General features: G+C 49.3%; 1 protein-coding gene across 1 annotated transcript; it reads right to left on the reverse strand.

Annotated features, from left to right (window-relative positions):
- Positions 1-15,401: 15,401 nt before the first annotated feature.
- On the reverse strand, positions 15,402-20,325 carry LOC119406878 (ninjurin-2). Its single transcript, XM_037673648.2, has 3 exons — positions 20,246-20,325; positions 17,545-17,730; positions 15,402-15,839 (listed from the first exon to the last, which is right to left on the reverse strand). Exons 1-3 carry the CDS (start codon positions 20,315-20,317, stop codon positions 15,618-15,620), a joined length of 480 nt encoding a protein of 159 aa, XP_037529576.1. The 5' UTR covers positions 20,318-20,325; the 3' UTR covers positions 15,402-15,617.
- Between the last annotated feature and the right edge of the window lie 412 nt (positions 20,326-20,737).

Raw genomic sequence — 20,737 nt, forward strand, 5'->3', positions numbered from 1 at the left:
TCCTCTCATCTACTTCCTGACGCAACGGGCGTTGCTGACGGCAACGGGGGTGCGTCGGCTGCTAGCGGCGCTGACTAGCTCAGAGTCGTTCGATGAAGCTAGTATCAAAACGCCGATGAACCCAATGGTTCAACCATCCGAATGCCCTTAGCCACGTGTGCTGGCTTATGGCCAACGTTATTGCTACCTACGTTCAACATCAAACAAAACATCATCCATTCAAAGTGTAATATTAATTAGATGTTAGCTTTTTCATTCAGGTAAAGATGGCGCAGTAACTTGTAAGCTCCCTCTTATTGAGCTTGAAACACGCGGCTACTCTGCACGCAGTTCCTTCACTCCGTCCGTGCTGCCACTTTCGGACGTGCGCTACGATGGGGAACGCGCAGAGCGCACGGCCGTACGACGCGGTGCCTGGGCGTCGCCGTAAGTTCCCTGACGCTCTTCCCTAGCGACTTCCGAGCTACGCGGGCAGTTCGAACGTACATGGCCTTCGCCGTGAAGGCGGAACCGGCGGCAGGAAGCACGGCCTCGGAAGAAGCCTGGAAATCGTTCGTCGGGTTTTTTGGGGGCATATATCTGATAGCAGTATAAGAAGAACCCACGCCGGAGCCTCCGTGGAGAGAGGACTATTACAGCGTCAAGACGCACACACACACACACGCGCGCGCATGTCTTTGCGTGTACACAAAGAGAAACATCCGACGCAGCCTTTTGTAGCAAATGGCACCATGTTCTCCTCCACCTGAAGAACCATTATAGAAGAGTAAAGGTATAGAATAATGGGCGAGTTGGTATGAATACATTTTAAGAAATTTCAAGCGTGCGCACACAACAGACAAGGGCGGGAGGAAAGAAGACATACAAGCGCTTATATGCCTTCTTTCCTCGCGTCCTTGTATGTTGCGTGCGCGCTGGAAATGTCCCACTATAGCAGTGCTGCTCTCAAACACGCGGCGAAAATAATTCCTTCGGTGTAGAGGAGTTGGAATTTTTATCCGCCCAACGAATTGAGGTATCAGCGCACGTGCATTTGCCAGTCCGGATCCACCGTTTTTGTAATTGCGGGGAAAAAAACAACACCTTACTTTTAGAAGAGTGACTGCCCCACTTAGCGACCTTTCCCTGCGTGTTTGCCGTGGCTAACTTGGACATCACGCCTTCATGTATACCTTACTTCAATCGCTAACTCATTCGTTGTGTTTACGCCATCCCTTGCAAATAACTGAAACTCACCTCCTCCCGTTTGTCGTCATCGGAGTAATTCTGCTGCCATTTACGTGCGCAATACATGTCCGCCGCTTCTACAACGCGGAGAGACTTTCGACGGCGTTTTCACGGATGCATTAACTGCTTGGCGATGTGAAGCATCACTAGCGATGTGTGCGTCGCTCAATGCCGCCGTCACTGAAGCTCCAGTGGCCATATTCTACAACGCCGTCGACACCGACCTAACACCTAAGCAGCCCAAAGAGCACACTAAGAGGAGGCTCGTTGCGCGGTGACCTTGAGCGAAGCAGGGTAGGCGAAAAAGTGATATATAAAACCCACGTGACCTTCTCCGAGCGAGCGGCGTATGGAAAGGCTACCGCTTGTCCCGACGTCATAATGACGTCACAGATGGCAAAAAATTTTGACGTCGTCACACGAAATAACCGCTTGGTCAAAGGTGGGCCGATCCCGGAGCTATAGTGCAACACCACATGGGAAAACATCGAAGGCCACTGAGGCTCGTTATGTCTGGTATGCACTGCCAGCTGTTCGGCATGCAGGCTTTCGTCTTCAAGTGTTTCCGAGAGTGCGGCCGAATTTCCGAGCATCTCTAAGCCAGGACCAACCTTTTTTTAGCGAAAATACGCACCGGTCGACGAGGGCCACTGCGCCGGCGTCCACCAGGTGGACGATGTGTTCAGACGCGGCATCATCCAGCACTCCCCGTGGTGTCCCCGTATGCTATGCTACCATACAGGGACACTCCCTAAAACTCTCCGGCTGTGCTGGTGAGGAAAAACGACAGATTCCCCACGTTCTGCGTGGGTTATCGCCGGCGTGACCGAAAAGATGACAGGGTACGTTCCTTATGCATCGCCTAAGACGAAATGTACTTCTAAAGGGTTTCAACTTCAGCTTGTTGGTAAGACTTCATATCACGAAATAGCGCGGACACACGGGACAAAGACTGACAGGAACGACTTGGCAGTGGTAGAAGAAATGTGTGGTCGTATATCTTTAAAGGCGGCGTGTGCGCATGCGCGCGGAGTGCACGCTTGCGATAGCAAACCGCAGCGAACAAAAACGAACCGCTCTCGCGCATATTGAAGCGGGTGGCCTCATATAAAGTTTCTTAGTATGAAACTCTATGGTTGGACCTTAGCCGATGCAAATACAAAATAGCATAATTTGGCACGGTCTTTACAAAGTCAGTTAGACTAAGTGTTTGCACAAAGATATTGACGCTCAAAGCACCGTCACTAAAAAAAAAAAAGTAATAGGGTCATTTACGCCAAGTGTCCCAGCCTTGGCGCTCGACCATCTGCAATTTGAATGAAAACAAAATCGAGTACTATCTATCCAAAGCAAGAAGTCTTCCGCCAAAATATTTATCGCGAAAAAAAATTTTCAGCGCCCCAAACTGCATGTGAAGTTTTTCGGAAAGCTCAAAACTATGGCTCGTAAAACGCCTTTTCAAAAAGTCTCTTCTTTCTAAATTAGGCTAGGAAAATACTTTCCCTACAGAACGATCGTAGGCTTTTCACTTAAGTTTTGCGAACGTTTACGTTTTCGTGGGTTTTTTATGCGGCCTTAAATACGGACAATATGGCCCATATTGGGGATTTTTTCATAGAAAGGCGACATTCAGTGAAATGTAATATTTTGTATTAACTGATCGTCAGGAAGTTTTACTGTAGCAAAAAAATATAGCTTGAGACGTATATGGCGTGAAATGGTGTGTACAGCTGGCGACAAGGTTGCAAAAAAGTTCATTTTCGCGCATGTCTATATATAGTCGTAAATTTAACACTGAGGTGGTCCTAGTAAAATATGCCAAATAGCGCATTTGTAGCAACATTAGTTGTCTTTTAAGTGAGAAAGCTTTATCAAATTACTTTTTGTTTTAAGCAAGAAAAATATTTTTGAAGTTGTGTTCTGCCGGTGTCTGTTCTTGCTCGTGTTTTGTCTTCTCAGGAACGCGTCCAGCAGTAAGTATACAACCTACGTGGGCGCGAGGTTCGCCAAGGAACAGCTAGACAACATAATCATCTTTGCCCGTGCTTATTTGAATACCTTACTAGCGAGTACTGGCCTGAGTCAACGAGAAATGCAAACTCCGCTAGAGTGCATTTAACCACATGCAGCTCCTCCACTGAAGGCCAGCATATAGTGTGCTTACGAAGCACAAAGTGACACCGGTGCGTGCAACACCCCGTTGCCTGCGCAAAGATTTAAAAGTGGGAAGAACACTACGATTAAGAAAACTGTCTGTTGCTGTAATATGAAATACATGTTGTACTTTTGCACCAATTCACGGTCGCTGGTCAAACATCATCAATTACATACGATTCACTTATACATATACTAGTCACTTACATACGATTGTGTTAATTGGTTTATAAGTGCAACTTATGCGGTGTGTTAAAGCAACTAATCTGTTTATTTTCCATATTTAGGGCCGCAGGAAAAAAAAAACACCAAAGTGAAAACGTTCGCGAAAATTATTTTAAGTGAGAAGCCTATGCGATCGTTGTGTAGGGAAAGTTTTGTCCTAGCCTAATTTAGAAAGAAGAGACTTTTTGAAAAAGCGTTTTACGAGCCATAGTATCGAGCTTTGCGAAAAACTTCACATGCGGCTTGCGGCGCTGAAAATTTTTTTTTCGCCAAATATTTTGGCGGGAGACTTCTTGCTTTGGATAGATAGTCCTCGATTTTTTTCATTCAAATCTCAGATGGTCGAGCGCCAAGGCTGGGACAGTTGGCGTGGAATGACCGAATAATAATAATAATAATAATAATAATAATAATAATAATAATAATAATAATAATAATAATAATAATAATAATAATAATAATATAATAATAATAATAATAATAATAACAACACCAAAGTGGACCAGCACACTCGATACGTGTTCCCCATGAACACTTGAAGGTCGAGAGCAAGGACAACCACAAGGGCTTGAATCTCGCAATTAATTCCATGAAGCCGCAGTTATATGTATGATGCCCATAGCTTGCTGTTCTATGTCTGCGCATTTATTTATTTATTTATTTATTCATTTATTTATTTATCTTTACATACTGCAGCCACGCTGGGGCCATTGCAGGAGTGGAGATAATATCGCACATTAGAAAAAACAGCGCAAAACCACAGGACACACAGGAAGGGGACGCACACAGCGCTGTGTGCGTCCCCTTCCTGTGTGTCCTGTGGTTTTGCGATGTTTTTTCTAATCATGTACAACCAACAAGCCCAGCTCTCCGCACTTTTGGAAATCGCACATTAATTGCAGACAACAAAAATCACGCACTGACAATGAACGAACGTAAATCTCCAAGCAAGAAAGTTCAATGTTTAACTGCTAAGGGAGAAAAACTAGTTCTCTTTTTTTTTTACAAGTCTAATCTAGGTTGAATATATATATATATATATATATATATATATATATATATATATATATATATATATATATATATATATATATATATATATATATATATATATGTAGTAGAACCCCGGTAACACGATCACCACGCTCGTACGAATTTCGGGGTGATACGAATTTTTCTGTGGTCCCGGCCAAGGCCCTTTAGCTTGCAATGTAATGGAGTACGGTTGTTGCGAACCGATTTTCACCCCGCGACGTTTGATACGAACGCACGCTACCGCGCAGGTACGAACAGGTGCTGCCCGCACTGTCGCGGAAGACGCGCCAATCACGCGGCCGCAAGAACCCAAGCGCGGGCAGCGCGCCGCGCCGTCAGTTTGGCCACGGCCACCTGGATCGGGGCGCGCGGCGGTGTTGCTCCGCCGCGCGCCCCGATCCAGGTGGCCGTGGTTTGGCCATCAGCGGCGCGTCCTAGCCTCTGAGCGCGTTTGTGTGCCTTTGTGTACAGATTACAGATAACGTTGGCGTCGCGTTTTTCTTTTTTTTTTTTTACGCGCTGACGAGTGCTGCTGTGCTCGAGGCAGAGTCGTTGTACTGTGTTTGCACATGCCTGCCACGCCGATGCAAGCCACGTCCTCGCAATCGGACATCCCGTTAAAGGTGGACGAGGACCGAAAGAGGGCGGTCTTGGCGAAGGAGCTAGGCCTCGCAACGTCAACATGCACGGTTGTTAACTCTCCAATTTGCACCGGAGACTCCCGATTTTTGAGAAAACCTCCCGATTGTGCGGGCACGGCCCTAAATATCCCGAAAAACATCCCCAACACCAACGCGATAACAAAAGAATCAAAACAAAGGACAGCGGTTGAAAATTTTCTGGCCTTCATATATCGCGTGCAAAACTATAGTGTCATGCGGAAAAGCATACTCAGATTAGGAAGGGGCTAGTAGCTGTCACGGGTCACATCACGCCTGATTCATCACGCGCGCAAGCAACGTATGTTTACGAGTACGAGTATGATCATTCACATCTTAAAACTTTACTGGAATTTCTTCAGAGCGCTTCATGACGTTGTTACGGCCATTAGAAACAATAAATGAAAACGGATGCCAGCTTTCTTTTGTAGCAGAATATTTTGCATGTTTTCTCGTGATACGAATTTCGGATGATACCAATATTTTTGGCGACCCCGCGAGATTCGTATCACCGAGGTTTTACTATATATATATATATATATATATATATATATATATATATATATATATATATATATATATATATATATATATTGTGGGGTTGCACACGCAACCCATTGTCTTCAACGCGGCGGCACCTCGGCTTCGCGCTACGTTTGTACGCGCAGTGGCGAGGGGGGTTGCGTGGGAGAGGGCACGTGCCGCTCCCGCAGCCCTTCGCGCCCTGCTCCCTGGCCGAAGTCGAGATGCCCCGTTTTCCCTCCTTGCCCTTTTCTGGAGAGACTCCTCTCCAACCCCGAGAGACGCGCGCGGCTTTCTTGGGGACCGCCTTGTCTTTCGACTCGAGCAGCGGTGACGACCACAGCTTGATCGAGTCGGGAGCCACCCAGACGCCATCACCCCCTGCGCAACGCCCGGTCTATTGTGAGGTAACTTACTGCCTCAGGGCCGGACTGCGAAGCCACGAGAGGTGAGTTGAACCTTATCGCTCTCAATCTCGTGTGCTTCCCATTTTGTTGTTGTTTTCACGTTGTCGTGCGGAACTTACTCCGCCGCTTCGTTCTTACCTTGTATTTTGTTGCGTTGGTGGCGCTTTTGACACAATAAACTGCGTCAGGCAAAGAACTCGTCTCTGTTACCACTGGCCTGAAACCCGCCGCCGTCGCAACTTACGCGAACCGCGGGATAGGGGGTCACAGCTCTGACTGTTAGGGCTGCTGCGTAGCACTAGTAGCGAGTAACTACACTCCTCTAGTGCGCTGTGTGATCCAAAGACGGGGCAGTTTCGCACGCGCGGATCTGCTTGTTACAAACTAACCCCTATAATATATATATATATATATATATATATATATATATATATATATATATATATATATATACTGTAGCGAAGCCTTTGAGTTGAGTAAGGGGTTGCGCTCTCTATAGCCTTCTAGTGGGTCGTCCTCTTGGGCTCTTCCCGCTCGCGCTCTGAGCTCGTGTTCTTGCTTGACTGTCGCCATTGAGCATCGTCGCCGACTGCCGTCTAATAAACACCTCAACAAATTGGTGGAGGTGCTGTGCTCCCATTCGATGCCCCTGGAGCTACGATCCCGTACCCTACCAACTACCATGCCTCAAGACGCTGCTCAGCAAACGCCTCCTCCAACAACGACCTCCTGCCCCGGTGTCCCCCGCATCCGCGACCCCCCTATCTTCACCGGCGCGGATGGGACCGACGTTGAGGACTGGCTTGCGATGTACGAGCGTGTGAGCGTACCCAATAAATGGGACGAGGCAGGCAAACTCAGCAACTTGGTTTTCTACCTCGCGGGTGTGGCGGGCCTGTGGTACAACAACCACGCCACCGATTTCCCCACGTGGTCTGCTTTCAAGACCGCCATCATCGACGTGTTTGGCCGCCCTGCCCTTCGTAAACTGCAAGCCGAACAACGTTTACGTGAACGAGCTCAGCAGACCGGTGAGTCCTTTACGAGCTACATAGAAGACGTCCTGGACTTGTGCAAAAAAGCCGACGCAGCTATGCCTGAGTCTGACAAGATCCGCAACGTTATGAAAGGCATCGACGACGACGCCTTCACTATGCTGCTCGCCAAGAACCCTCGTACTGTGGCCGAGGTGATCACGCTCTGCCAAAGCTACGAGGAGCTGCGCCGGCAGCGGTTGCTGACCCGTCGACCTGCATCACGCGACGCCGATCTCGCTGGCTTGTCGGCCATTTCTGATCAGTCCGCCTTGCTAGCCGAGATCAAGTCCTTTGTGCGCGAGGAAATTGCCCGCCAGTTCTCCCTACTGGCCTTCCCTCAGCAGCAGCATGTTGAACAGCCATCGACCACGCTGCTGCCTCCCTTACGCCGCGCTATTCAGCAGGAAATCGCGGAAGTCATGCCGGAATACCACCAGCCCCACTACCGCGCATAGACGACGCGATTGACAGCCTACAAGGAGCAGAATTCTTTTCATCCATCGATTTGCGCTCAGGGTACTGGCAAGTACCTATGGCTGATGACGCTCGACCGAAGACCGCCTTTGTCACGCCCGACGGCTTGTACGAATTCAACGTCATGCCGTTTGGGCTGTGTAATGCGCCCGCCACCTTCGAGCGCATGATGGATACTATTCTGCGCAACCTGAAATGGCACACGTGCTTGTGCTACCTCGACGACGTCGTTGTGTTTGCTCCAGACTTCTCCACGCATCTTCAACGCCTCCGGCATGTGTTGACGCGTTTGAGCAACGCTGGTCTGCAACTGAATCTAAAGAAGTGCCGATTTGCAGCACGGCAGCTCACAATACTCGGCTACGTCGTGTCCAAGGACGGAATCCTCCCCGATCCAGCCAAGCTTCGGGCCGTGACCGAGTTCCCGAAACCGACGTCCGTCAAAGAACTGCGCAGTTTCGTAGGACTGTGTTCCTACTTTCGGCGCTTCATTCGAAACTTCGCGACTATCATATCGCCGCTGACGAAGCTCCTCGGAAGTAACGGGCCCCTCCATTCGTGGTCGTCAGAGTGCGACGACGCTTTCGCAACGCTCCGTCGTTTGTTGACGTCGCCTCCCATACTACGCCACTACGACCCTACGGCCCCTACAGAGGTACACACAGACGCCAGCGGTGTTGGCCTTGGCGCTGTCCTTGCGCAGCGCAAACCGGGGTTCCCTGAATATGTCGTGGCATATGCAAGTCGTACGCTTACTAAAGCCGAGACCAATTACACCGTCACCGAAAAGGAATGCCTGGCGATCATCTGGGCCCTTACGAAGTTCCGACCCTATTTGTATGGTCGCCCATTTGATGTCATCACCGACCATCATGCACTATGCTGGCTGTCGTCATTGAAGGATCCCTCAGGCCGCCTCGCCCGCTGGGCACTTCGCCTACAGGACTACGATATCCGCGTGCTGTACCGCAACGGACGCCAGCATGCTGACGCCGACGCCCTCTCGCGCTCGCCCTTGCCTGACGACAATACCCCATGCTCGTCACGTAACATTATTGTTTCTTCCATCGACGTTCACACCATCGCTACCGAACAGCGCAAGGATAAATGGATCGCCTCGCTGATAGACTTGCTCACTGATCCGTCGGCAACACCAACCACTCGCGCGTTGCGTCGTCAAGCCCACCATTTCGCCATTCGTGACGATCTACTGCACCGACGCAATTACAACGCCGATGGCCGCCAGTGGCTACTTGTGATACCCCGCAGTCTGCGTTCTGAAATATGCGAGTCCTTCCACTCTGATCCACAATGCGTGCACTCTGGGGTATCCAAAACTTACCACCGCATTCGACAACGATACTTCTGGCGAGGGATGTACCGCTACGTGCAGAAGTTCGTTCGCTCCTGCCTCGATTGCCAACGCCGAAAACCTTCAACGCACGTGTCACCCGCTGGTCTACAACCATTACCTTGCCCTAACCGTCCGTTCGGGCGCGTGGGCATCGACTTGTACGGACCACTTCCTCTGACATCGGCTGGTAACCGCTGGGCAATCGTCGCTGTTGACCATCTAACGCGATACGCCGAAACCGCCGCCCTCCCAGCGGCTACAGCGCGCGACGTTGCCTCCTTCCTGCTACACCGATTCATGCTGCGTCACGGTCCACCCCAGGAGCTTCTCAGCGATCGAGGCCGTGTCTTCTTGTCGGAGGTCGTCGAAGCCATTCTCAAAGAGTGCCATGCTGTTCACCGCAAAACTACTGCTTACCACCCGCAGACGAATGGCCTAACCGAACGCTTTAACCGCACGCTCGGCGACATGCTCTCAATGTACGTCGCCGCCGATCACACAAATTGGGATGTCATTCTGCCCTTCGTCACCTACGCCTATAATACCGCCCCTCAAAGCACAACTGGGTTTTCACCCTTCTTCTTATTGTACGGAAGGCACCCGTCGCACACCATCGACACGATACTCCCATACAAGCCGGATTCAACTGAGTGTGCGCCGATTTCTGACACAGCCAGGCTTGCGGAAGAGTGTCGCGAGCTTGCCAAGACTTTTACAACGCAGGAACAAGAGCGGCAGAAGAGCATTCGCGGTGGCACCACCACTTCTGAGTCCACGTTCCTCCCTGGAGCACTCGTATGGCTCTCGGTCCCTACCACTGCAACTGGCCTCTCTTCAAAACTACTGCCGAAATACGAAGGCCCCTATCGGGTCGTCGAGCGCACATCCCCGGTCAACTACGTGATCGAACCCATCGAACCATCTTCGGACATGCGCCGTCGAGGGCGCGACATAGTCAACGTGGAGCGCCTCAAGGCCTACTATGACCCACTCATAGTGACGAGCTGTTAGGTCGCCGGACGGCTCCCTTTTCGTACCCGGGGAAATTGTAGCGAAGCCTTTGAGTTGAGTAAGGGGTTGCGCTCTCTATAGCCTTCTAGTGGGTCGTCCTCTTGGGCTCTTCCCGCTCGCGCTCTGAGCTCGTGTTCTTGCTTGACTGTCGCCATTGAGCATCGTCGCCGACTGCCGTCTAATAAACACCTCAACAATATATATATATATATATATATATATATACACATACATGGGCGTCCCCAAGGGGGGGCATCTGCCCCCCCTGGAATTCGGGATATATATATAAAAGAGAGGGGGGGGGGGTAATTTTAGCCTTGTATCGTGGCCCAAGTTTTCCCAAAGCTAGAGCGGGTCGTATGTATCTCTTCTCGTCTGTGTACGGCCCGGCGCCGCGGGCTAACTGCGGTACCATCTGAACTTGGACCATGTGTGTGATGTGTAGAAGCGACAATTCTCTTTTCCCCTTTTCCTCGGTCGCTTGCTCAGGCCGCCTTTTTATCTACCCTACGAAGATAAGACAGGGATAAACCGCCCGCCTCCGGCGGCTCTCTGTCTTTCCTACCGCTGTTCTTTCCCTCCCTCGTTCTGCAGCTGTTGACGAATGCCCCAACAAAGCAATTGTCGCTGTTGCTGCCTTCGTTATTTCTCTCTTTCTTCTTTTCTTTTCTCCTTTTTTTTATCGTTTTTTGAATTCTCGTTTGGCACCCAAACTGGGCGTGCGGCCCTTCATGGTGTAGCAGGTTGGGCCATGTCATTTCAGTTACATCCTCCGATGAAGGCTGGACCGCGCGCCAGCCGAAACTGTTACGATAAAATAAATATTTGTTTTGTTTTGTATATTGTAGCACGAAGGAGTTTTTCACAATTTTTATGACGGTAGCCAGAAGAAGTTCGCTTTATGCCTATATATATAGGGATAAATTTTTGCACAAGCGAAAAGCTGCAAAGCTTGATTAACACACTTCGGTCTCGCATATCCGTATGGAACAACGTTCAGGATTGCGAACCAATTTTGCACATTACAGACAATGACAAATCTAGACGTCATGTCATGGCAGTGAGACTGCCTGCGATGCCTATTGAAGATAGCGAATAATTCTGAGATACAAGTTTCATGTTTTCTTTTCCTGAACTAAAAGATTTACGCAGTCTGACACAAGAACTTCAGTTCTCACAAAATTGACGGCTACTTTTAGCAAGAAATCATTACCTCTACACTTCTTTAAAAAACTGTAACAATATCCCATGGCGTCGCGCCTCTCACCACCCAAGCTCCCAAACAATGCTTTTATATCGGTCACTCAGAAAGCTTGTGGGCTTGTACAAGTTGCATGCTGTGCTTTGTTGTGGAGCTCAAGTAGTCCTTGTTGTTGGTCCTTATAAGGCGTCGATTATATCTTCACAACAGCGGGCCTTCATGCTCATGCAAATTAAATCGCTTTACCATTTTCGGGAGTCATGTATTTATGTTGCTTACATGTTTAGTTAATGTTGCGGCAATGTCATACGCATCTCAAAATAAAATACTACTGCATGTGGATGTTAGTTTTTTAGGAATGTGTCCAAACCCCGACAAAAGAATCGTGAAGTACAGCGTGTATGAAGGCGACATGATGAGTACTCGTAGGAAGTGACGACACTGACGAGTCACGACGGAGGGTGTATTTATATAATCAGAAGCAGAAATTAATTTACAAAAAAGGACAAACTTCGCAGTACCTACTGTACTTATTGTTCATTTGGTTAGAGCCTAAGTATAGCCGTGGTACAGGGTTTGCCTGGAGCTTCAGCTCAGACTGTACTGGCTATCGAGATTTTGCTCGCGTTAAAAAAAAAACTTGGTTAACAAGCATCAATAAAGTTGTTTCACTCACTCACTTGGTTAACAAGCCAGTTGCGACGGTTATTCAAAAATGCCATCAGAAGATCAGCCAATCAAATATCATTAAAGGTGACCACCACCTTCAAGTTTAGGCCCAGTTTAAGGCCCGACCAATAACACAGAGCAAAACAAAATCAATAGCTTTATTCGTCCCCCTTGAAAGCACAATCAAGCCTTCTTCCTATGGGAGTCTTTTTTGGCCCCCGACACACATCCGTGCAGCCGTGCCCATCCGCGCGATGATTACAGCCTAATGGCAACGCGCCTATGCTTAAACACTTAAACTGTGACTGATGGTTGTCAACGACGAAAGGAAAAGAGCCGCCACGAATGGGCCGGCGACGCACCCTGCGAAACGGGTGAAAGCAGCCCCCGCTTTCACGCTTTGGGTGGCACCTCTGGACTGTCGCGTGTCGAAGGGCTGAAGGGCGATCTGTTCTAATCATTTCGACACGCTCAGGCGCCGGGCGCCTCCAAGTCCGATGGTAGCAGTGCCGGCACGCATGTGTTCCGAGCCTTCTTCAGGGGGCGTTTCTGTTCTTCAGCTCTGTAGAGAGATAGCGACACGAAAAGAGACACCGTACAGGGCATTGTGTTTTCGCCTTCGTTGCTCACTGTGTTCGGAATACGCTGGTACGCCCGAGCCGGCAACCCTTGTGAGCACGCATCTTGTTGAGTGCACCTCCAGTGTGGGGGACCTCAACAAGGTAGCAAATTCGGCGAGTCGGAATATATTTATGATGGCCAGCCCTGCGTCTTGTTTGCGCTACCCATCACGGGGAACCTCGCCAGAGCGGCGACAGCGCGTAAACGATTCCAGCCATCTTCCCACTTTGTGGTGCGCGCAATGTCCTGTCTACAAGGGGAGCCGACACGGCCACATGGTTCCGTTTTTTCGACAGTAAGCCCCTGCACCCGTGCGCCTCTCTTTGTGTGGTTCAGTGTGTTTAAGTGCATGGCTGTGCGGAGATGAAACAACCAGGACACTGGACGAGAGAGCAACGAGCGGCAAGCAGTGCATGGCCCGGTCGCTCGACTGTGCGGGTGCGCGAGCGAGATTGAGCTAGACGAATGAATTTGTGAGCGTGTGTATTAGCCTGTAAATAAGATTTCCTTGTAAATATAATGCTTTCGTTTTTTTAACGTGAGCATTTGAATAATTAACCTTCCAGTCAGTGTGCGTATATTTTCTAGTGGTCAACCACCAGGAACTCTGACAGCTTTGCCTCGTCCGGTCCCCAATTATGGATATCCGACGCTTCTTCAAGCGTCCACGGATGTCTGACGGAGTGTCACTGAGCTGTCCGGCGGACGATTCTAGTGTGGCGTGTGAAGAAGTTGACCAGCCTAGTGATGCAGACCTTCACCAACGGACAGTGCCTGAGGTCGTCGCCACCATGGAAGAGGTTCCACCATCAGTGAGCTAGACACAGTAAGCCACGATGATAAGTCTCCTTGCTTGGGATTAAATAACAGTGACAACAGCAAACAAGCAACTAACATTTCTCAAGAATATGATTTGGGAGAGTTTCTAGACAAAGCTAAACTCGCGAGCATCCCAGACAATTTGAAGTTACGCCTTCTGAGGACTTTTCGCTACCAATGGCAGGCAGATTACGCCCCTTGGCTTGCGTACTCAGCGACACTGAAAGGCGCCCTTTGTCGTTTCTGCGTGCACCTATCCTCCAAATGTTCATCGGGGTACTCAAGGTAGCTTTATCATGCGCACTTTCAGTAACTACAAAAATATGCACGAGGCGTGCAGGGATCATGGGAAATCCCAATGGCACCAGGAAGCAATGGCCGCCTCACAGAACTTTATGGGTGTGATGTCAGGCAAGAAATTACTCGTTGTACAGCAGCTAAACAAAGCCCTGCACGAGCAAGTTGAAAGGAACCGCCACAAACTATTTCCGATCATTTCCACCATTATATTTTGTGCAACGCATGACTTGCCAGTACGCGGGAAGCAGTCTGACAGTGGAGTTTTCAATGATCTCCTTGACTTTCGGGTAGAAGCAGGAGATACCCGGCTTCAAGAACACTTTGCATCTTCTCCTGGTAATGCAAAGTGCACTTCCGCCCGAGTCCAGAACGACAGCATCACAATCTGTGGCGACATCCTGAGGGAGGAAATAGTGGCTGAAGTTAACACAGCATTTGCTTTTTCCGTCCTTGCGGACGAAACTGCAGATATTGCAGGAACAGAGGAACGGATGCCTGCGTTCGAGAGCATTTTATGGGATTTGTAGAGCTAAATCAGCTGAACTCAGCTTGCATCGCCGCCGCAATCTTGAAGTTTTTAAAGGATATACCATCCCCCCCCCCCCAGCGGTTGCCCCCCCCTGAAAAAAGTTCTGCGGACGCCCTTGTATGTATGTATGTATATATATATATATATATATATATATATATATATATATATTACTGTTGAATAATGCCATGGTTATACTTGAGGTATCGTCGCAGTTTAATTTTGACCTTTCAATACAATACACCGCTTAAGAAACACATATACACACGGAAAAAAACATGCAGTGTTTCTTGAAGCCAACTGTGTTCACCACTCTAGTTGGCTCGATGCATGTGCGAGGCATCGCACATTGCATTCAAAGAGCGTTCGCATAAAATTTTATGCTGTTGCACTCAACGTGAAAGATGCAGGAAGTGCGGAGCAGTGATTCGCCTGCCCTTCGGCGACACCGGCAACCTCGAGCTGGCGCTCCAAACCTTCACTTGAGATGCAGTGGTGCCCTCTCCCCTGCTCCTCACCATCACTTCCCTTTTCCGTCCTCTTGCTTTGTTTTACCCTTTCCCTCCTCCATTGCTTGGGAGAAAGGAGGAGCCGGCCCCAGCCTTCCCCCCAGCCCCTTTTCGAAACGTCGGCTCCAGCGACACCCAGTGTTCACGAATTTTTCGTCTATATATGGCTATGCTATATACATGGTTTTACCTGCGCGTGACGCCAAGCGACGACACGAGACGACAGCCCGGGACCCTACAGTGCTCCGCACTTAAAACTGAAAGCTGGCCACGGCCCACGTGGCTCATTTGCTGGCTTTGTAGGTGGCCTAAATCATCAGTGACTGGCACTTATTTCTTCTAGCAGTGCTATATACTAGTAGCACTTTTTGTTGGGCTAGTTGGTGCATGTTTAACCGGAGGAATAAGGCACAAACGAGACGAACTCAAGAAGTGACATGGACGAACGCCTAGGCGTTCGTCCATGTCTCTTCTTGAGTTCGTCTCGTTTGCGCCCCTTATTCCTCCCGTTAAACATGCTATATACTAGCGGGTTTTCTTATATATATATATATATATATATATATATATATATATATATATATATATATATATATATATATTTTTTTTTTTTTTAAGGACGGGTCTGTGTTCCGAGTCCCGGTTTCCGCGTCGTCTTAGCCGCACATGTTTGAAAATACACTTCTCCCGATGCACTCCGCTTTTCGAAGTGCCGAAGAGGTGTGCACGCGGTATGGAAAAGATGCTGTGTGTTCGACAATTTTGTTTACCTGCTGAGTGTGTAGGAAAAACAGTTACAATGTTATTTTAAAGCCAGCACGGCAGAGCCGTCAAAGGGCATATAAATATCGTCTATGCAACGGGTCAATGGCGCTGCGCTGCCCATTCCCCGCTGGTGTGCTGGTGGTGCACGCCGTGGTCACCCAACAGCGAGTCTGGCGCGAACGCAGAGAGCAGCACGTTGACGACGCTGATGAGGAAGGTGAGCAGCACGACCACGTTGTTCAGCATGTCGGCCTTGCGCTGCTCCCAAGGACAGTTGATGTTCCAGCGGCCAAGCAGCACCAGCATAAGGCCCGCAAGCAGCTGCATTGGAAATTGGAGTTGATTCTCGCAGATGTCGGTGCGGACAATCGAAAAAAATCACAGCATATCCACGGGGTGAATGATGATGAGTGGGGCGAAGCTACGGAGGGAATCATCTGTAAACCGTGAAACTCTTCCGTGAAATGCGCCCAGTACATAATATAAAGAGTGTGAAACATCGTGTATATATTAAACATCAAACTTTTATTGTACTGTTGGTTTACTTGGTCCCTTCATTATCACTTGTGATCGGTGAAATGCAAGGAAGAAGTCCGCTCCCGAGCGAAAGAGCGCCAAGAGCGACCGCATTCCCCGCTCGTCCTGTGCGAATTAAAGGCAAGACTAGAGGGAAGACAGGACGCGCGTTCCACGACGCGAGGTCGGTAGCATGCCCAACGAAAGCCAACGGAACGCGATCGTGCAAGTGCTCCGGCTTCGCATCGCCTCATGGTTCCATTTAGCGTCCCAAAACCAAATATATTGCTCAAGGTGTGCCTTGCGTTTTTCGCAGAAATAATTTCTTTATCATGTACATTAAGACGATAAGTTGAAAGCTCACTAGAGTGTATCGCCCGCAAAGTATGTCTTTTAGTGTGATTTAACTCTCGTACGGCAGGGTCCTCGCGCCGTTGCCGGTCCACCTCGCCCGTTGACGATCGGGCGAGGTGGCTACATACAACTACTACTACTACACTTTAAGAAAAACATCTGGCGTTCTTTCGTTCTGCTTTTACAAAACATCTGGCGTCTTTCGTTGGTTTATTTCATCAATCAACGGCGTTTTGAACAAAATTTTTATTGTTTAATCACGCACAGGAGAAATCTCACCAGGCACTACCTTGGAGGTAAACAATGGCTGCTAATGGGAATGAGAGACAGAAGAAGTCGGCTTTTAGCTAACACTTACACTTCTACTTCTACTAACGTTTCCTACTGGAACATGCCAATGGCTGCTAATGGGGAATGAGAGACAGAAGAATTCGGCTTTTAGTTAACGCGCACGCTGCGAATTTTTTATTGTTCAACAACGCACAGGAGAAATCTCCCACCGGCACCACCTTGGAGGTCAAAGCGTAAGACTTGTTACGGACTACTACGATGACGACGACTACGAGGGACGAACGGGTGCCGCCTTAAGGAGCTTCGCCCCTAAAATTATGCGCAGCTTCAACTGACTCCAAACAGCGGAGCTGGTGGCATCAGCGCCACCAATCATCCGCTTTCGCCATCGCTCGGCGCGCCCTCTCTCTCACCAGCACCACCTGTGCCAGAACGCGCGCTGCATTGGCCGACTCCTTTCCCCGCAGAAGTGTTCAAATCTGTTCTGGCCCAGTTGGCTCATGTTACTTGAAGAAAAGCCAGTAAATTCACGGGACATGAGAAAGAAGCAAACGCACACAACGCTGGTACTAACAGCTATGTCTTTATTGAAAAGAAGCATTCACCCAAGAAACCTCACAACGCATGTGCGGTACATCATTATCGCATACGTCACCAGGTTTAAAAAGACCACAATCACCCTTCTTGCCATCGTTGCAAAATACCAAATTCTTTGTCAAGGAGGCAAATCGACTGTGTGCTGATCTCCACTTTTCTTAATGTAGTACGCCTCCACCATTTCACGTTTCTCTTCCCAGGCAGCTAACATTACTGAAAAGCGGGTGGCAATCACATGCACGACAATGACGGGCCAGGGACAGCGTACCTGGAAGGAGATGGAGAGGGCGAGGAAGGCGACGCACGTGCCGTGGTATCGCTGTCCCGGCGGCGCTGACAGCACGCGCCGCAGCTGGCAGGCGTTGGACGACAGCAGCGCCAGGTCGAGCATGCCCTGCGCCAGGGTCTTGCGCGTCGCGTACATGTTCATGTCCAGCGGGAAGCCACTGCGACCCTGCAACAGTGAGAGCCGAACGTCTGCCTGCAACTGTGCCCATTTGCATCTGTCTTCCACATCTTTTTGTTTTCTTTCCGAGACATTTTTTTTTTTTGTCTCTGCTGGCGCCAGAGACGTCAGTTACATGTAAAAGGAGGGGGGATGGGGGAGGGTGACACACAGGGGGCGCTCGCGAAGGAGGTAATTTGCAATCCCTGTGGGCCAGCATGCATACGTATGCTATAGGACAGCCCCATAGTACGCGAAAGAGGTCGACTCGGGGGGCTCGGCACATCTTGCACTGAGGTATAAGTGTAGTGGGATAGGAGTACATAATTTGTGTTGGAAAGGAGGCAGCCTGGAGCTGCCAAGAGCTCCTGTCCTTTAGTTAGCGATTCGTGGACAGGGGGATAGTGAAGTGTGACCAATCCATAATGTTGCGTAATTTCGTGATACGTCACCACACGGTCGCCTGTCGACCACCTAATTTCTTCCATCTCATTCCGACTTGGCTTGAGCCGTGGGCTCGGGAGGCGAAAGCTCGAGCCTGATGGTGGGCGGCTTCATTACCAGGGAGTGAGGAGTGGGCTGGTGCGCAAATAATTTGGACAGTGCGATAGTGTCCTGATTCAGAATTTTATTAGCTGTTGCGGAAACGCACCCTTTAGTATAACTGCGAATAGCGGATTTAGAATCGCTGATTATGTGTGTTTCGACAGTGTTGGCTATGGCCAAGACGATGGCCGCCTCCTCTAGATTAGTTGTTTTGACTAATCCTCCCGATATAACTTGCCCTGCATAGTTCACCACGGCGACCATGGATCTCGGCCGCGTCAACATACGCTGTTTTCTGATAAGTTTCAAAGCGGGTGTGCAGGGCCATCCGCCTTTCAGTGTGATAGGTGCGGTTCATATTCCGAGGTATGGGGAGAATTTTGAGATGTGCTCTCTGAACGGAGAATGTATTGGTTTTGGGAGATAATGTAAGGATGTATGTAACGGATGCCGGCTTCTGCAAGAGTATAGCGACCGACTGGAGTTCGCGATAACCTCTCGTACTGCGCGGTGAGATGGGCCTCCACCATTGGCGTAAATCCATAAAAATCACAAGGGGGGACACACATCTTGCAATGGCGGCCATTTTATTTTTATAAATGTGCTTTATTTTTAATAATATAAAATTAAAATTATGCATTCACATAAAATAATAATAATAATAATATAATAATAATAATAATAATAATAATAATAATAATAATAATAATAATAATAATAATAATAATAATAATAATAAAGCGAACATGAGTGTCGACCCCCGGTCAGAAAAAATAGCGACATCGCATGGCGAAGTTTGTTTCTAATAGCGACTCGTAGGCAGTCTAGCATTTTTGCAGCTGCGTCATTCGGGTTAAAGTATGCAATAAAAATGGTAGCACTTTTTGTGCTAACGCGTAAAGGTATTCCCCCTCGTGTGTACCGGCTAGAGGTACTTAGTTTCTGTTCATTGGAAGGGTTTCAGATTTCAGAGTTGGTTTTACGGAAAGTGCGTTGTCCTTGACTGTCAAGAAATTCAAATGCGACATTTGGAAGATAAATGCCAAGGGGGGACACTTGCAAGAGGTGTCCCCCCCCCCCACCCCAGCCTGAACACAAGGGGGGTGATCAGACCCCCCTGACCCCCTCACGATTTAACCCACTGGCCTCCACCGTCTCCTCGAACGTATTGTTGAGCCCCAAGGCCAAAAAATTCTCCGCGGAAGTGCGTATCGGTAGGCCGAGAGCCACCTTGTACACCTTCCGTATAGGACTCGAGTGTGCCCACTCTATAGACTTGTCACCTGTCGTTATGCGTAGATACGGCAGGCAATATGTAATTCTGCTCAGCACAAGTCCTGAACGAGCCGGAGAGCGTTGGACTCCTTCATACCCGCGTGCTTGTCAGTGATCCTGGATTACCAAGCTTACCCTGTTAAGCCTCCGTTCATGGGCGTCCGGAGGGGGGTGCAAGGGGGGGCAGCTGCCCCCCCTTGGAATTTCGGATAATATTTTTCTATGCAGTTGCGATAAGCTATATACACAGCTTGATTAGCACACTCAGGTCCTGGCCTTCAGGTTTGCCATTCAATTTCGCAACTTACAAACTACTGACTAATCTTGCCTGTCATGTCACGGCAGTTAAAGAAACGCTGCCAGTGCTGAATGCCCCCCCCCCCCTGCGTATGCCCCCCCCCCCCCCCTGCAAAAAGTTCTGCGGACGCCCTTGCCTCCGTTTACAGCTTACCCGTAATTGCAGTAAACGCTTCGTGTTTCGGCGACACATTCCTTGCGGTGTCTATCAAATAAGACATAAATTATGACGATGGCGTGCTGCTTTTTTTCGATTGCAGTGCGGACAAGCGCGTAAGAATATAGCTAGCGTATACAGGCCACCTTTTATGAATAACGTTCGTTCATCGCGTACTGTATGAGCCCCCAAGGAACCGACACACCTGCTGTTGTACTGCAGTAATTTGCGGAGTGAAGTAGTGCTCACCCGTTCGGAGCCCATGTCGCCTCCGCCGACGACGCTGTCTTCCAAGCCCAGTTGTCGGCGTACGGCGTCCATGTGGGCGGCGGGACGATTTCGGGCTTCCCCGTGTGGAAGGCGCGGACCGACTCCTACACTGGTCAGCCGACGTTGGCGCGCGCGTGACGGCGACGCACCTGCTCCCCCTTCACGTCGCCCGTTATGCACCATTTTCGCGAACACGGCCCCCTCGCCGTCCGCACGTGGGAACGGAGGGCGCGAGACGACCACAAAGGATTGCCAAGTGACAATCCAAACGGCCAACAAACCGTTGAAACACGGCGCTTCGCATGCTCGAAGGTTTTGACAACTTTTATAAAGTATTCCGCAAGATTTCCTCAGCGATTAATTCCGGGGGTTATTCGGACACCGAAACCCCATCTCCGGTTTACGCACAGGCTGAAGACGACAAATTCGGTAATGTTTTTTGCATCAATGCTCCGATATCAGCTGTAGCCA

This window comes from Rhipicephalus sanguineus, chromosome 10, assembly GCF_013339695.2.
Source record: "Rhipicephalus sanguineus isolate Rsan-2018 chromosome 10, BIME_Rsan_1.4, whole genome shotgun sequence".
Lineage (NCBI taxonomy): Eukaryota > Metazoa > Arthropoda > Arachnida > Ixodida > Ixodidae > Rhipicephalus > Rhipicephalus sanguineus.

What these genes read in the sequence shown, in the direction of transcription:
- LOC119406878 (XM_037673648.2), bottom strand. Translation starts at nt 20,317, where the DNA reads ATGGACGCCGTACGCCGACAACTGGGCTTGGAAGACAGCGTCGTCGGC. An exon ending in GCGACATGGGCTCCGAACGG is followed by an intron (nt 17,731 to 20,245) that starts GTGAGCACTACT and finishes TCACTGTTGCAG; the next exon opens with GGTCGCAGTGGCTTCCCGCT. An exon ending in CCCTCTCCATCTCCTTCCAG is followed by an intron (nt 15,840 to 17,544) that starts GTACGCTGTCCC and finishes TTTCCAATGCAG; the next exon opens with CTGCTTGCGGGCCTTATGCT.